The 12,432-nt window shown below is 38.8% G+C and overlaps 1 protein-coding gene across 2 annotated transcripts; it reads left to right on the forward strand.

The window, feature by feature from the left end:
* Positions 1–820: 820 nt before the first annotated feature.
* sult2st3 (sulfotransferase family 2, cytosolic sulfotransferase 3) lies at positions 821–6,143 on the forward strand. 2 transcript variants are annotated; one of them, XM_077527996.1, is made up of 6 exons: positions 821–975; positions 3,615–3,823; positions 3,978–4,104; positions 4,989–5,083; positions 5,163–5,343; positions 5,489–6,143. In XM_077527996.1, the coding sequence occupies exons 1-6, from the start codon at positions 840–842 to the stop codon at positions 5,632–5,634; spliced, it is 894 nt and encodes a 297-aa protein (XP_077384122.1). In that variant the 5' UTR covers positions 821–839; the 3' UTR covers positions 5,635–6,143. The 2 variants fall into 2 exon arrangements, with proteins under 2 accessions (XP_077384122.1, XP_077384121.1); XM_077527995.1 differs by lacking the exon at positions 821–975 and adding an exon at positions 2,413–2,650.
* The last annotated feature ends 6,289 nt before the right edge of the window (positions 6,144–12,432 follow it).

Raw genomic sequence — 12,432 nt, forward strand, 5'->3', positions numbered from 1 at the left:
ATTGTTTGTTAGCCGCTGGAGTTGCCAAATATCGTCCTTTCAGGCTCATTTAGGGTGTATTTACCCAAGTTTTCTCGTTGTAGTCTAACAAAAGAAAACCTGGCAGCTTGCACAAAAATGAACTGCGTTCAAAACCGTTCATTGGCCGCAAAATGAGCTCGTTCACAGAAACGTTCACAAAGCAAAAATACACTACGTTCCGTTCGTGTTCGTCCCAAAATATGAACGCGTTCATAAACATTGTTCATTCAACTCTTGGGGTACAACACTGCTGAAATCAAACCACATCATACGTCTCTCCCCTCTACAAGTTGAGCTCACGATGCATGTCATTTTGAAACACCCCCTTCCACTGGGTGCTTGGGGGGCCCACAACGCTTGCATTTTGCGCAGGCCTCAATGCTCACGGCTGTTCGCTAATACGCACACACACATTGCTTTGTCTGTTGACTCACTGAGGCTTGTGTATGCACGAAAAACTGAAGCTTGGAAACTAATAGCCAGACAAATGCCGTGCACATTCCACTGTGAATTGAACAAGTGTGACCTGGCAGCAGAGGTTCCAGCATCTCTAACTACAGGGTGTCTGCGGATCTGGGTCTTAAATTAGATTTGACCAAAATAAGGCCGGAATTATCCAAAAGAATTATACTTGATGTAATAAATCTGTATTACCAAAAAAGGCTCTGCAGCCAGTCCAAATGTCCAAATGAATAAGGGGCCAAAGTGGCTCTTCCTTGTCAGCCGAAGTAGGAGGAACTTGATTACAATCACACAAACTACCTTAAAGAGTGAGGCGTGACGTGTACGATCAGTCCTCCTGCAGGTCTCAAGTCAGCATGTCTTGGCCCAGCTACATCAAGTACCACGGCCTGGCCCTGCCACCCGGCGCTCACTCCGAGGAGAGCTTGGAATATGCCGAAAACTTTTCTGTGGAGGACACCGATGTGTTTTCTGTGACATATCCCAAATCAGGTACTATACCCATACTGTTTAGTTTTGTCTTGAGTTGCACTTTGAAGAACATGGAAGAATTATTTGTGAATCTGAGACTTTATATGGATAACAAAATGTAACATGAGGAAGATTCGGTATTGATCGTGATCAGATGCTAGCAATTAAATGGATTGAGGGCAATAGCGGCATACTATAGGGAATAATAATTTTATTTGTACATTACAATACTACACGTACACACATTTTTTTCTATTACCTTTGGCTAAGTAGGGGAAACTACTTAAGCATTCAATTGCGTAGTCTTTTTTTTCTTCCTTTTAACTGTCCACATTATAAATAAACATCTTGAATTTGTGATTTTTATGCTGGAGTTGCATCCGTGTGTGTGCTTGAGTGAATGTGAGCGTGCCCTACTTCTGAGCAGTGGCTGGCTACTGAGTTAATTTTAGGAAACCAACTTTAACACTGTGAGGATTTATTTGACTTCTGTCAAGAATTTCAAACTTATTTGGTTCACCATTGACCTACATCGTTCAGCACAAACGCACGAACTGTAACCATTATCATCAAATCTTTGGCGTTATATGACATGCTTCGAATATCAGTGCAAGGTGAACATGTTTTATATCTGATAGACACGCTCTAAGCACCCACCACAAAAATTTCATTTTTGGTAGACAAGTGACATTCCAATAGAATTGTCCTTGGTCTCATTTTGTAAGACAATGTATGTGAACTGATGTTAACAACCTATTATTGTTGGGTAAATATTTCATCCATAGTTTCAAATGGAGAAAGACGAAGCCGTCTTTCTCTGTCTTCATGAAAAGCCTCGCAGAAAATCACCTCAGCTCTTTCAGGTGCATGTACGAGATTGGTGTTTTTAGATGACCTCAAACATCACTTATAGGGAAGTGTATGTATGTATGTATGTATGTATGTATGTATGTATGTATGTATGTATGTATGTATGTATGTATGTATGTGCCCGCCCTCTAAAGAAAAATATTTATATGTGGCCCTAATACGCCATCATGTATGTCTGTATGTATGTATGTATGTATGTATGTAATTTATTTATTTTTTTGATTGATTGACTTCTAGATTTTGTTTTTGTTCAATTGCTTGTCTTTGTTTACTTTGGTTTGTTTGTGCCGTTATATATGGTGCTCTCATGTTGTATTCAATGTTCGAAATCGAACATTTCATGAAGAATGCTGTATATCTTAAAAAAAAAAAAAGAAAAAAAAGAAAAGAAAAAAACACACATTCCAATAGGCTGGCGGAAGTTGAGGAATGCTGTGCTTACTCCCAGTACCCTCGGACATTTGCGCACAAGTAAATTTGTGGTCATTTTGTTGTCTCCTTTTACACTTTGGGTGGTCACATTAACTTTATCAACTCTTTAAAAATAACTGTAGATATAAAGACTTGGACGTTGTCTAAAATATTTTGTTGGAAACACACTGACTACGTAATTTCCCGTGTACATGAACGTCTCTGCGGATCCGCCTGGTGGCTCTTCCCTCGATAGTTAGAAGGACAAACACAATGTCTATAGATGAGTTTTATTTTGTGCACCATGGACTTATGTTGCCAAAGGAAACCCACTCTCAAGAAAGCCTGACATATTTTGCACAGGAATTCACGTTTAAAGATGATGACGCCATTGCTGTCACGTATCCAAAGTCAGGTCAGTGTTGTTGATTCCCTGCCCCAATGTTGCCTGTGGGGTGTTGTGGTCCACAATCGCGCACAGTAATTTAGTATTAGCACACACAGATGCAGTCCATGTAAATGTTTGTCAACCACCACTGAGTTCTGTAAAAAAAAAAAAAAAAAGGTAGGCCAGTATGCTTTGTGATACTTATAAGTGCGATGTGATACTTGGTTGATTTAATTTGGATAAATCAGCAGTTTCCTTAAACCTGGGTATTTTTATTTCTGTACTTAATATATGATGATGCTGTCTATGCCAAGTAGATAGCCGATAACAAACACTTAAGGTGTCATAAAAGAAAAAAAAAACCGTGTAAATAAGTTGTGCTATCAAAATCTCTATTTAAATTATGTGTCACTGGAACTTGGAAGCAACTTCGACCAACATTACGTTTAACAACATGGATGTGAAATTATTTCTGTCAGCATAGAAAAGCATGAGCTGAACTCCACTAGGAGCCATTTACCTCGATAAGGTGTCTGCATCTGATTGTGAACTGTGCATTACCTTACAATTACAAGTCCTTTTAAATGTCTAGTACTGATTGAAATGGAAATTGTGAAAAGCAATTATGTGGTTATTTTGCACAGTTGTGCTTAAAAGTTTACATACCCTTGGGGTGTGTAAACTTTTGAACACAACTGCAAATGTACACAAGCTAAACGACGCTTATTGACACATGAATCGTCACAAAAATTCACACGCACATTTCTGCTCATGTGAACTTCAACCTCTGAAACAATTGTCAAAGTATTTTGGATTTTATAGGCATTAAGCTTTTGTCTCATCATGCAGTACGCTCATAAGTTTACATACCCCAGGCATGTAAACTTACAAGCACAACTGTACATGCTTGTACACAAGAATATACAACTTTTGGCATACACTGTATATATACAGTAATGTACATTGTAATACAAAATGCTCTCCTCTGCAAGTACAATCTGGATGCAGGAGATCCTCCCGCTGGTGCTGAATGGTGGGGACTTGACCCCCATCCAAACCATTCCAAACTGGGATCGAGTTCCCTGGCTGGAGGAGAAAAGATTAAAAGTAGTTGTGGATCAGTTGGTTTCTCCACGAGCGCTGGTCACACATTTTCCTTACCAACTCATGCCACAGTCCCTTTTCTCCTCAAAAGCCAAGGTTAGTTCTGGTTGAAAATACGAGTGCCGTATCTCGCTTTAACAGCTGCAAAGTCGTCCTGTTTTGCTTTGTTTTTGTAATTGCATTTTTTTTTTTCCCTTTCGGACATATTATTAAGGTCTTAATGGTTTGACTCATTTCCCCCCTTTGGCAGGTGATCTATGTAATGAGGAACCCCAAGGATGTCATTGTGTCTTCCTATTACTTCCACCAGATGGCCACTTTCCTTGAAGACCCTGGAACCTGGGATGAGTTTATTGACAAATTCCTGGAAGGAAAAGGTTTAGGTTTTGTTTTTTTTGGGGGGGGGGGGGGTTGGGGGGTTGTTCTCTTTTCTCAGACTGGGTTGTTTGAAATTATTTTAAATTGTGAAGCAATTGCATGAGATGTCCCCCATTTTTTTTTGTCTGTCAGGTTAGAAATATGAATGAGCTTCTTTTTAGAGAACCTTAACTTGTTGACTGACTGCCATTGACGGCTAAGATTCATTTGAACTGGGCTGGCGCTGAATTAGTTAAATTCAATCACTGACTCACTTTTCACACATTGATGTCAGTATTTAGCTCCATACAATGGATAAAATCTGTTTTCTTGCAATTGAGGAATAATGTTGGGACCTGTGATAAGACTACATTAGCATTAGTCATTAGCTTTCACGTTGTTAAAAAAAAAAAGATCCCCAGGATATTAGAAATTTATATTGTTATGATGCAGCACAGATCTCCACCATTGCAGACCAGGGATGTAACAATAATGGCAAAACAGTATTGCAATATTAAAATTGGCACGATATTGCCGTTTCAATGTTGCGATAGTAAAAGCAGCACATCTGTTAAAAGTGCCAGGTTGTTTAGAAAAGAAAAACAACAACACAATATTGTGCTTTTTTCCTCCAATATGAGTTTTTTTTTTAAAACAATAGTAAGGTTTATACATATATATATATATATATATATGCCTACCTCCCTATAATATTGTGATAATTATCATATTGTGAATTTCATATCATGATAATTTCGCATTGTGGCGTTTGGATATCGTTACTTCACTAATCCAACGACCGTTGTATTGAACATACTCATATGCATATGAACACTGATTTAAAATGATTTTTCATACCTTTTTGACATAAATTTACAAAACATCTTGTGTGGTCTGTCTGCAGTGATGTTTGGCAAATGGACTGACCATGTCAAGAGCTGGAGGCACACAGAGTTGGGAGACAGAATCATGTATATCACATATGAACAGATGATTCAGGTAAAAAAATAAAAAATAAAAAATTGAGTTTTTGCATAATCCACACTTAGATTCATTGAGAAGCATTCATACCTTGCAGGACCTTCCTGAAGCTGTACGTCTTATTTCCAAATTCCTGGGAAAGAACCTGAGTGACGAAGTCATCGAGAAAATAGCCAACCATTGTTCTTTCAAGTCCATGCAGTCCAACATCATGTCCAACTTCAGTTTGGTCCCCAAGATGTACATGGACTCTGACAAGTCTCAGTTTCTGAGGAAAGGTGAGGCAGCTGTTGTCTTTTTTTTTTTCATGTCAGCTTGCTCATTTATTTTTAAAGGGAGTAAGCTACCTTTTTCTATTCAACTGCATGCAACACAGTAATTGAGTACAAACATGCATGACTTACTGTTTTGTCTGTCCATCAGGTGTTGTTGGAGACTGGAAAAATCATTTTAGCTCAAAGCAACTGTCCCACTTCTCTTCGGTCATTTACAAGGAGTTGGAGAGGGAGAACTTCACTCTGCCATGGAGTCTGGATGGTGCAGCAGATGTAGCAAACGTGGATGCATAAATTGAAATGTCATAGATTCAGATTCGGAATTAAGTTACCTAATCCTCAACTATTACACACAAGATTTAAGGCCTTTTTTCCTGTTTACTAATCTAGTTATCATGTGTCCCCTGTACCTGACATTGAGTATGATGTTGGGGATGACAGGTTTTGTGTTTCACATGGGCGAGCTTTGTTATCAATATATACTAACTGCTAATCTTTATTAGGTACATCTGCACAGTCTAATGGGATTCAATACAAGACCTATATTAAAATGAGGGGGGCCATGGATGTGTTGCTTATTACTGTTAGGTTTTGAATCATCAATTGTGTTGCTTCCTACCTTGTGTGATACTAGGGTAGATATCACTGCATTAATTTATTTTCAGTATAGGTGTTTGTTTGTTTGTTTGGCTTGTTTTCCTCATATAGGTACGAATGGGATGGTGAATTTTTTTTTTTGAAGTTCATACTCTTTAGTGTATGTGACAGAATAAATTAAATTCCTATGTTCTTGGGATTACTTTGCCAATGGATTTATTGCTGGTTAATGTTTTGTGGAATCCTAAAAGTTTGCTCCTGTGTTATACATCATTATCTTGGTTTAGAACTTATGAGGATTTATTTGATTCAAATGTTTTACTTTTTATTCAACGACATAATCATATCTGCCAAAGTGACAGAACAAAACAACCTAAAATGAATAGATAAGTCAATTAGTGCAGGGCGTTTGTGGATACTGAATGATTAGATGAAGACTTAGACTTGACTTTATTGATCCCTTTGGGATGGCTCCCTCTGGGAAATTTTCATTTCCAGCAGCAATAAGAACAGATAATAAAATAACAAATAATTCAATCAATCAATAAATAAGGTTATTACATTAGCATCTCTGTGCAATATAACGACAATGGAGTGTATGCATTCATCTGTAGAAGTGTGGCAGTCAAGTTCAGACATGCTAAGTAAGAAAAGAAAAACATGAACTTGTCATAGCTTAATCTGGTTGAACGGGTTTTTTTGTTTTTTTTTAAAGGGCGAAAATGGGCTTCCATAGATAACCGATAGGTGGCAGCAGATGAACAAGTTCTGCCATCTTCAATATATACAGTATTGTGCCATCGTTACCGTATTGTCAGGAAGAAAAAAAAATAAATCACTTTCATTTTGAACAATGCCCAATCTAGTTTGGATGGGTTAACATGCATGCTACTTGGAGACCAAAGAGTAAGGACACTTTAGCCGCCATCTTGGGTGTGTTAGGCAAACAGTTCATAATAACTCCTTGAAGTCTTGAGTGAATTTGATGTGGATTGGGTTGTTACAAAAAGCACAAGCCACGTGTCATTTTAGAATCAGGCTTTAACATAAAGAGCACTAACCTTGCTCTAAAAATTCTTGCGCGATTTGCGAGTTCACAAACTCCGGGGACTAATTTTTTTTTTTTAATCAACTTTATTGAACCATAGAATAGGTACAAAACACTATACCTCAAATAAACTAAATTAAAAATTATATATTATAGTATACTAGTGTACAACATAAAAAAGCAACAAACCAACACCACAAAAAACAAACAAACAAACAAACAATAATAATGCCAGGGGTTTCATATACATCCAAATAACGTATTTATTATTATTATTATTATTATTATTATTATTATTATTATTATTATTTATTTATTTATTTATTTATTTATTTATTTATTTATTTATTATTTATTTTTTACTAATATTGACGGTTTTCAAAGCCTTCCTGTTATGAATGTCATTTATAAGTCTAATATAGGTGAACATATCAATGTTAAAGTGTGTGAAGTTGTATAATATATATATATATATATATATATATATATATATATATATATATATATATATATACACACACCGCCATCCACCATCCATTTTTTTTAACTGCTTCTCCTCACCTGGGTCGCGGGATAAAACATTTTGTTTTTCGACAACTTTGTGCTCTGAAAAAAATCCAGGCATGACAATGTATGGGGGAAAAGTCAAATTTTTTGTTTTTCTGTTTCCCAATAAACCTGATTCTAATTAGGTCCTGACTTTTAGTTATTTTATAATAAAAAAGGAAACATCACCAAAACACTTAAAAATCATTAAAAAATAATTGTCATTTAGCAACTCGATGACACAAAATCTCCCTTCTATTTCAGCTCAAGTCTTGGATGGAGTTAAGGTTAGTGCTCACATTATTCCACACCAAACTCATAGACAGGCACACATGCACGCACATAAAAACTGGCACATCTTAATTTTTCTTCTGTGGGAACTGAAGTCTAGTTTGGGAATTTGGCAGACTGCATGCACAGTGCCTTGCTGGGAATTCCGGCAGACGCCTGGTGAACCAGACAATTTGAGAGTAGATGAGACTTTAGACTAGGTGAAACCAGGTCTAATTATGTTCCAGGTGGACTTTGATCCAGGCACAGGCATAGAGATTCTGCGCTCCGGTGATGTTTGGTGGATGTCATCATATTTCATTCATAAATATGACGTTATAGTGCAATGAACAATCTGAATTATTATAGAAATCAAATAATTGAATGTGTGGTTGGGGTGTGAGTGTCTCACACGGCCAACTTCCTTGTGGGGATCTTGTTGCCATTCCTCATAAACGTACATGTCGATCTCATGCACAGACTCCCGGAAATTGTTTATTGTTAAGTTTAAAGTGTATATATTATTATATGTATTTGCTGAAATCCTTTACACTCATATGAACTTTAAGTGATTTGCTTTTTCTTTAGAACTGTACCAGACAGTGTGGCTGTGTTTAAAATAAGTCACACCATCTGGGACAGAAGCGTAAACGAGAACTTTCATTGCTAATGGATAATCACATGCTTATTTGTAACACACTTACATCCAAGCAGACAGAAATGTTATTTTTAGATAATGTAGCGTTGCACTATTGCGCTTTCCCCACCCCTTAGTGATGCAATGCTATTTTTTGTAACCAGACGGGAAATTATCCCCAATAAATAGAAGAGAATTGCCAGAGCATCCTTGACAGTTTGTACCTGGCAACTCTGCTGTCCTCGCTGCGGATGAAAACGAATAAGTCTTGTCTTCTCATCCTTGTGTTGTCATTCTTATATGTTTGGTGTGTAAACCTAACATTTATGCTTCAGCCATGTAATCCACATGCATCACCTGTGCTGAATGAGGGGGACTTATGAGGGAATGAGGTGGGAAGTCGGCTGTGTTCACTCCCACAACGGTGCAAATTGTGCCCATCTCTGAAAATACCAAACAACCAACATCCATCCATCCATCCATCCATCCATCCATCCATCCATCCATCCATCCATCCATCCATCCATTTTCTTGACCGCTTATTCCTCACAAGGGTCGCGGGGGGTGTTGGAGCCTATCCCAGCTGGTTTCCGGCAGTAGGCGGGGTACACCCTGAACTGGTTGCCAGCCAATCACAGACCATCCAACAGTAAGGCTGCATTTTGCACTAGAAAGGTTTATTAGTAAGAAAGAAATTCTTTTCCCAACGTTACAAAGTTTTGCTGTCACAAATTGGAAATCAAACTTTTTTTATTTTTTTACGCCGGTTGTTGAGTCTCAGTTTCATATAGTTAAATTACAATTGTGCGTTTGCGTGTGCGTGAGAGTGCGTGTGCATGCACGTATGTGCGTGTGAGTGTCTTATCTGTCCTCTGAGTCCTGACACTACATCATTACATTCAGTTACATGGAAGTCCATTTTATTTAGCGTATGTGCGCATCTGCGTGTGCGTGTGTGCGTGTTCGCGCGAGTGCGAGTGTACAACAAGTGTATGTAGCAGATGTTGTGGTGCCTCCACAAGGACACCCACTTTGCCACTGCCTTGCACCCACTGGTCCTGCCCTGGGTTGCCCACAGGATGCTCGCCTTCTTTGATGCTTTCTCTCACGCGCTCGCAGACACGCAGACGCACACACACTGCTCTAAAGATCATTCAGCCAGCCGAGTCCTCTTGAGCCTGCCCGGAGCCATGCTCACATTTATCTGATGTTCAGAAGTTTACTTTAGGCCAGCGAAATGTTTTGATCAGTTATGGTGTTTACAACAGGTTTCTCTGGGATTATTTTAAAATTGTTCCATTTGCTTTTCCAGGATTTTACAAATGTTTATAAATCAATGTTGCTCCAAGGTATTGTTGGCCACAGTCCAAAATCGTGCCTGGTAGTTTCACTAAAGATTCTAAATTGCTTATCATTGACAGGTGATCAATCTTGGGTGCAACGTATGTCTCAGCTCCAGATAAGCTCCAGCTCACCCTAAGCAGGATAAGCGGTCACGAAAATGGATGTCTGGATGGTCAAAGTTGGATTCATTCTACAATTAAAGACATCCTGTCTCGTGGTGGATGGCATGGGAAATGGCGTCATTCATCGACATTCTATCAAAGGTTTTAGCCTCATTATCACAGTTATTTGCTAAATTGCCCGTGTGTAATATTTGATGTCTTTGTTAGATACGTGCAGGCTGCCGTGTGTCTTCCCCAGGGTCATATAGAATACTGTGGACCACAAATGCGCATGCACTGATAACATGTAATGTATATGGCACACAACACACACACTTTCGAGGAATTTCGATTTCACTTCAGTTACACCCAAAGTAATTCATATCCGGTCCATATTTTGAGTTGAAAGAATCTCTAACTGCATCTTCCAGCTGGAAATGACACATGAAAGTAGCAAAAAAAAAAAAAAACTGTGAGAAGTTGTGTGAATTTTTTTTCCCCATTTTCATCGTTTTTGTATTACTTATTATTTGGAAAATTATTAATAGCTCCTTGATTTGACAATTACAAGGAAATTAAGTCTTTTAAACCATTCTAAAGGATCCTGCAAGTAGCTTTTTGATTGATTGAAGTAGCTTCTAAACTTCTAAACATTAATTTATAAAACTAGATATGCCTGTATCAAGAAATAAAAGACCAACTTACTTACCAATGTAAAATAAGCACTGAAAAAATAAGGAAAAAGAAAGAAAAAAAATCTGCCAATAAGGGTAAGCAAATTTGCTTGGGAAGAATTCTTAAAACTAGAATATAAATCTAGCCTTAAAATTAGAAAAACTTGCCAAAAGATTTAATAAAATTTGCTTAATTAATACAATCAAGAATTTTTTATGAAAGAAAAGTTTACTTAAAATAAGTGGTATTGTTTCTTTTAATTAGTAAATTTTTTTTTTCTTAATTTGAGAATTGACAACTTACTTGGGAATTTTACATAGCAAATCAAGCTTACATTAGGACATATTTTCTTGATGCAGAACATTTGATTCCATCCCTTAATTCATGCAGTGTCAAGCAGGGAGGTAACTTTGTTATCATCTTAGGTATGACCCAGCCAGGGATTGAACCCACAACCTCCCAGTTCCAGGGTAGATACTAGCCCACTAATGGAATGGTGCATTTTATGATATGCAATTATGAATAGTGCAGTTCTGATTCAGCAGCCATGCATGGCTGCATCAATAATGTGAAATGTGCTTGAAAACAAAAACATCTGTGTTCAAAGTTCAACTGGCATGTTATTCCCTAATTTCTCAACTGAGAAGTTATGTACAGTGGAACCTCTACTTACGAACGTCTCTTCATACGAAATTTTCGAGTTACGAAACGCCTCAACGGGGAAATATTGCCTCTTGTTACGAAAGAAATTTCTAGATATGAAAGGTAAAAATGCATTACCGAACACAACATACTTTCGGCTATGGCTATTTCCTACCATATAGGTACCTACGAGCGTAAATACTAGATCGGTGTTTGTGCATCGTTCTGGCATCCCATTGGCAAAGAGGAACCTCTACCATAGGTATGAGCGTATACTAGATCGGTGTCTATACAGCGTCCTCATCATTCATCCCGCGGCCCATGAAGTGTTCCGATAGTTTTTCGTAAATGTATGAACTAACGGCCAACAAATTTGTGCAAAAATTCAAACAATTGGTGATTGATAAAGGCACAGTAAGTTTTTAATTGCGACGAGACGGGCCTTTTTTGTCACGCCGCCACCGGCGTGACGGCCCATGCTTTTGTTTTTGTTATCCATGTTTCCTGTTTTACTTTGAAAACCCTAACTTTCATCTCACCCCAGGTCACTTGCCCTTCCTGCCGCTCCATAATTACCGGTCCCCGCCCTTGATTATCACCACCTGCCACCAATCACCTACAGCAATAAAAGCCACCTGCATTCTCCCCTCCGTTGCCGAAGTGTCACAGTCAGTGCATGGAAGCGTCCCACAGTCCTCGAGTCCTTGTTCCCGTTGCCTTGTTGTTTTGCCTTGTTTTTGTGCCTTATCCTCCACAGCGGAGTGCCCTTAGTTACCCCTTGTGCCTTGAGCCTCGTTTCCTCCCTAGCGGAGCGCCTTTGGTTGTCCCCTGTACCTTTTGCCTGTTTTTTTCCTCCCCAGTGGAGCGTTTTTAGTTCTCCACTTTTTGATTCCCCTTTCTCCTCTCAAGTTGAGAGTAGACAGCTGTTGGCCGGAAATAAACCTATTGCCTTTGTGGCCTACCTTTATCCTGCGTCTGAGTCCTACCTCTCCTCGTCGTGTCAGTACACTTCGGCCAGCATGGACCCAGCAGGAAAGGTCGAGGCTGTGCTGCAGGGCCTTGAGGTCCGGCTTGCCAACCAGGAAAAGGTTCAGCAAGCCGTGATTTCGCAGCTGGAGGAGCTGTCGAGCCAGGTCCACGAACTGGTGAGCCAAACGCGGCGTCGAGCTCCAACCCCCACCGGACAGCTACCCCTCCACGAACTCTCCGTCCCGACCACGTCATTCACCGGG

The sequence above is a fragment of the Festucalex cinctus genome, chromosome 7 (genome assembly GCF_051991245.1).
Source record: "Festucalex cinctus isolate MCC-2025b chromosome 7, RoL_Fcin_1.0, whole genome shotgun sequence".
In the NCBI taxonomy this organism is placed as follows: domain Eukaryota; kingdom Metazoa; phylum Chordata; class Actinopteri; order Syngnathiformes; family Syngnathidae; genus Festucalex; species Festucalex cinctus.

What these genes read in the sequence shown, in the direction of transcription:
- sult2st3 (XM_077527995.1), top strand. Translation starts at nt 2,509, where the DNA reads ATGTCTATAGATGAGTTTTATTTTGTGCACCATGGACTTATGTTGCCA. An exon ending in TTTTCTCCTCAAAAGCCAAG is followed by an intron (nt 3,824 to 3,977) that starts GTTAGTTCTGGT and finishes CCCCTTTGGCAG; the next exon opens with GTGATCTATGTAATGAGGAA. An exon ending in GTCTCAGTTTCTGAGGAAAG is followed by an intron (nt 5,344 to 5,488) that starts GTGAGGCAGCTG and finishes TCTGTCCATCAG; the next exon opens with GTGTTGTTGGAGACTGGAAA.